Source organism: Sinocyclocheilus grahami, unplaced genomic scaffold (genome assembly GCF_001515645.1).
Source record: "Sinocyclocheilus grahami isolate Dianchi unplaced genomic scaffold, SAMN03320097.WGS_v1.1 scaffold5.1, whole genome shotgun sequence".
Taxonomy (NCBI): domain Eukaryota; kingdom Metazoa; phylum Chordata; class Actinopteri; order Cypriniformes; family Cyprinidae; genus Sinocyclocheilus; species Sinocyclocheilus grahami.
In genome coordinates this window covers 11,242-15,083 of record NW_015505184.1, presented here as the reverse complement: position 1 = coordinate 15,083, position 3,842 = coordinate 11,242, and the positions used below count along the sequence as shown (strand labels likewise).

At 36.7% G+C, this 3,842-nt stretch overlaps 1 protein-coding gene across 1 annotated transcript in view; it reads right to left on the bottom strand.

The window, feature by feature from the left end:
* Positions 1-3,731, bottom strand: part of LOC107585727 (rho GTPase-activating protein 17-like) — a gene marked incomplete at its 5' end in the record, with an annotated part of 24,181 nt that extends 20,450 nt beyond the window's left edge. Inside the window, 3 exons of the mRNA XM_016272875.1 lie at positions 2,986-3,115; positions 3,454-3,522; positions 3,609-3,731. Of these exons, the coding sequence (XP_016128361.1) occupies positions 2,986-3,115; positions 3,454-3,522; positions 3,609-3,731 (322 nt within the window). The remainder of the gene's footprint in view (positions 1-2,985; positions 3,116-3,453; positions 3,523-3,608) is intronic.
* Positions 3,732-3,842: the final 111 nt, after the last annotated feature.

The window sequence follows — 3,842 nt, the reverse complement described above, 5'->3', positions numbered from 1 at the left end:
GCAGCCGTTCACCGTGCCGTTCGGCGTGAGCACCGGTCCACTGTAGCATATTTTTGCTATTTATGATATTTTTCCATCGATACTGGAACGTGCGTGAACTACAAAGCCTATTTTACCTAATAAGGCTAATAGTTTAGCTTCAGCTACATCGCGAATATGGACACATCTGGAGAGGTAAGCCCAACTTTACCTTATGTTTCTTTATAAATTAATTTGTTTTGGCATGTTTATTGCTAAGCATATATTATTATATACTGCAATTTATCCATTAGAATTATATATTTTTAAATTCTTATTCTGTTCTGATACGATTAAATTTAAAGGATTTGTTGTAAAGTGAGGGGAACTAAAATATCCTATAGTGTTCATAATGTTGGTACATTATAACATTATTAGGCCTGCCGTTATTATTTCTGAAAATGCAACTTATACGAGACGAAAACATTTTTTTATTATGTTTTTAAAAGCATGCAGCAAACGAAAATATGCGAGATCTGTCAAAAACATGACTGGGTCACACACACACACACACACACAAAAAAAAACCTATCTATATATAAAATAACATGAAGCTTTCATATAAAATAAAAAAGAAAAATAAATTAACGATACGATAATTTGTTTAAAAACACATACACACACACACATGTTCTATAAATATTGTCAATACACATTGAAAATAAATAAAATACTTTTATTACTGTAAAAAAATCTAAAGTGTCTAAACAAATGACAGTATTGACAAATCAGGTTATTTTACATTACACTAAGAAGAATTTTAAGGGTAAATGTGCTTAATTGTCATGACAAAAAATGTCACAAATGCAAAAAAAAGCCATAATTTATTCATGCAAGATATATTCTTTTGTTTTTAGGGTATGACCCAGATATGTTCTTTCTCTCTCTCTCTAATATACACATACACACACACACACACACACACACATACATATATATATATATATATATATATATATATATATATATACAGTGTGTACGGAAAGTATTCAGACCCCCTTAAATTTTTCACTCTTTGTTATATTGCAGCCATTTGCTAAAATCATTTAAGTTCATTTTTTTTCCTCATTAATGTACACAGAGCACCCCATATTGACAGAAAAACACAGAATTGTTGACATTTTTGCAGATTTATTAAAAAAGAAAAACTGAAATATCACATGGTCCTAAGTATTCAGACCCTTTGCTGTGACACTCATATATTTAACTCAGGTGCTGTCCATTTCTTCTGATCATCCTTGAGATGGTTCTACACCTTAATTTGAGTCCAGCTGTGTTTGATTATACTGATTGGACTTGATTAGCAAAGCCACACACCTGTCTATATAAGACATTACAGCTCACAGTGCATGTCAGAGAAAATGAGAATCATGAGGTCAAAGGAACCGCCTGAAGAGCTCAGACACAGAATTGTGGCAAGGCACAGATCTCGCCAAGGTTACAAAAAAAAATTTCTGCTGCACTTAAGGTTCCCAAGAGCACAGTGGCCTCCATTCCTTAAATGGAAGACGTTTGGGACGACCAGAACCCTTCCTAGAGCTGGCCGTCCAGCCAAACTGAGCTATCGGGGGAGAAGAGCCTTGGTGAGAGAGGTAAAGAAGAACCCAAAGATCACTGTGGCTGAGCGCCAGAGATGCAGTCGGGAGATGGGAGAAAGTTGTAGAAAGTCAACCATCACTGCAGCCCTCCACCAGTCGGGGCTTTATGGCAGAGTGGCCCGACGGAAACCTCTCCTCAGTGCAAGACACATGAAAAAACACCTGAAGGACTCCAAGATGGTGAGTGAAGGACTCCAGGATGGTGAGAAATAAGATTCTCTGGTCTGATGAGACCCAGATAGAACTTTTTGGCCTTAATTCTAAGCGGTATGTGTGGAGAAAACCAGGCACTGCTCATCACCTGTCCAATACAGTCCCAACAGTGAAGCATGGTGGTGGCAGCATCATGCTGTGGGGGTGTTTTTCAGCTGCAGGGACAGGACGACTGGTTGCAATCGAGGGAAAGATGAATGCGGCCAAGTACAGGGTTATCCTGGACGAAAACTTTCTCCAGAGTGCTCAGGACCTCAGACTGGGCCGAAGGTTTATCTTCCAACAAGACAATGACCCTAAGCACACCGCTAAAATAACGAAGGAGTGGCTTCACAACAACTCTGTGATTGTTTTTGAATTTTCCAGCCAGAGCCCTGACTTAAACCCAATTGAGCATCTCTGGAGAGACCTAAAAATGGCTGTCCACCAACGTTTACTATCCAACCTGACAGAACTGGAGAGGCTCTGCAAGGAGGAATGGCAGAGGATCCCTAAATCCAGGTGTGAAAAACTTGTTGCCTCTTTCCCAAAAAGACTCATGGCTGTATTCGATCAAAAGGGTGCTTCTACTAAATACTGAGCAAAGGGTCTGAATACTTAGGACCATGTGATATTTCAGTTTTTCTTTTTTAATAAATCTGCAAAAATGTCAACAATTCTGTGTTTTTCTGTCAATATGGGGTGCTGTGTGTACATTAATGAGGAAAAAAAATGAACTTAAATGATTTTAGCAAATGGCTGCAATATAACAAAGAGTGAAAAATTTAAGGGGGTCTGAATACTTTCCGTACCCACTGTATATAAAATAATAAAAAGCATTTATTTTGTTATTGAGATATGAAAATTAAATATACATATAAATTAACTATACAATAAATAATATAATTGTTGTGACATCAATGTCACAATGCAAAAAGCATCATTTTTATATATGCATAGCAATTCTATATACAGTAGTTCTTGACAGATTTTGTGAGATTCGCTCTTTTAGTTTGTGAGTTACCTGACTCAGTTTGGAAATTGTAGAGATCAGATAAATATCTTCTCCGTTTCAGAATACAAAACAGATCGCCCATAATATTCTCTGTGTTTAATTGGTATTAATAAGGTCATGATTTCAGAAACGTTGTGCATTCATATGCAACATTTATCCAGCAGATGCTCAGTGCAGGACTGTCCAGGAAGTGAAGAGAAACTATCACACCTTGCTGGGACTGTATGCTGGGCAGGACACTCTCGATGGACGCTAAAGCTCTTCTGTGGTATTCAGCTTGAGCTTCTACCAACTGTCAAGACAAATACACAAAAACTTCACACTTTTTCTATTTTTGTTTGAGAAAACGAAAATTTTGTGACTGAATGATCTAATAATTGCCTATATACTGTAAAATATAGTATATAAACAACAGCTTTATTCACTTAAGTTAACTCCACTGACCGGATATGCTACTAGTGTATAGTAGGAAGACCTATGAATACCATTGATCTTTGACCGGTTTCTTAATGAAGATCATTAAAGGTCATTCTGATACCTTATTTGCAAGTTAAATGCATTATTCCAGTATAAATCGAACTTTATCAGACATTATTTGTCTTCTGTATTCTGCTCTTAGAAATGACTTACCAACACATAATAGCAAGCATATTCTCCTTCCTTGGAGGAAAAGTTGTACATGTCTGCTGCCAGTTGATCCTAAAGACAAAAAGAGATCAAACTAGATTTAATGTGCTACCGAGGGTTGCCTAAAAACCGCAATAAAATCTGACACATATCCATACCTTGCATATTTCCATTTTGTTCTGAGCTTCATCCATCTCCTCTTTAAGTGTGTCAACTTTGGCAGCCATTGCTTGAGCATTTGCAGCTGATGGATACGCCTTTGTGGCCTGCTGATACCTGTATTACCAAAGTATTTTTACTATTATTCAGAGCAAAGTTTTTTATGCTCAGCAAGGCTGCATGTTTTAAATCAAAAATACAGTAAAAACAGTAATATTGTGAAATATTATTTC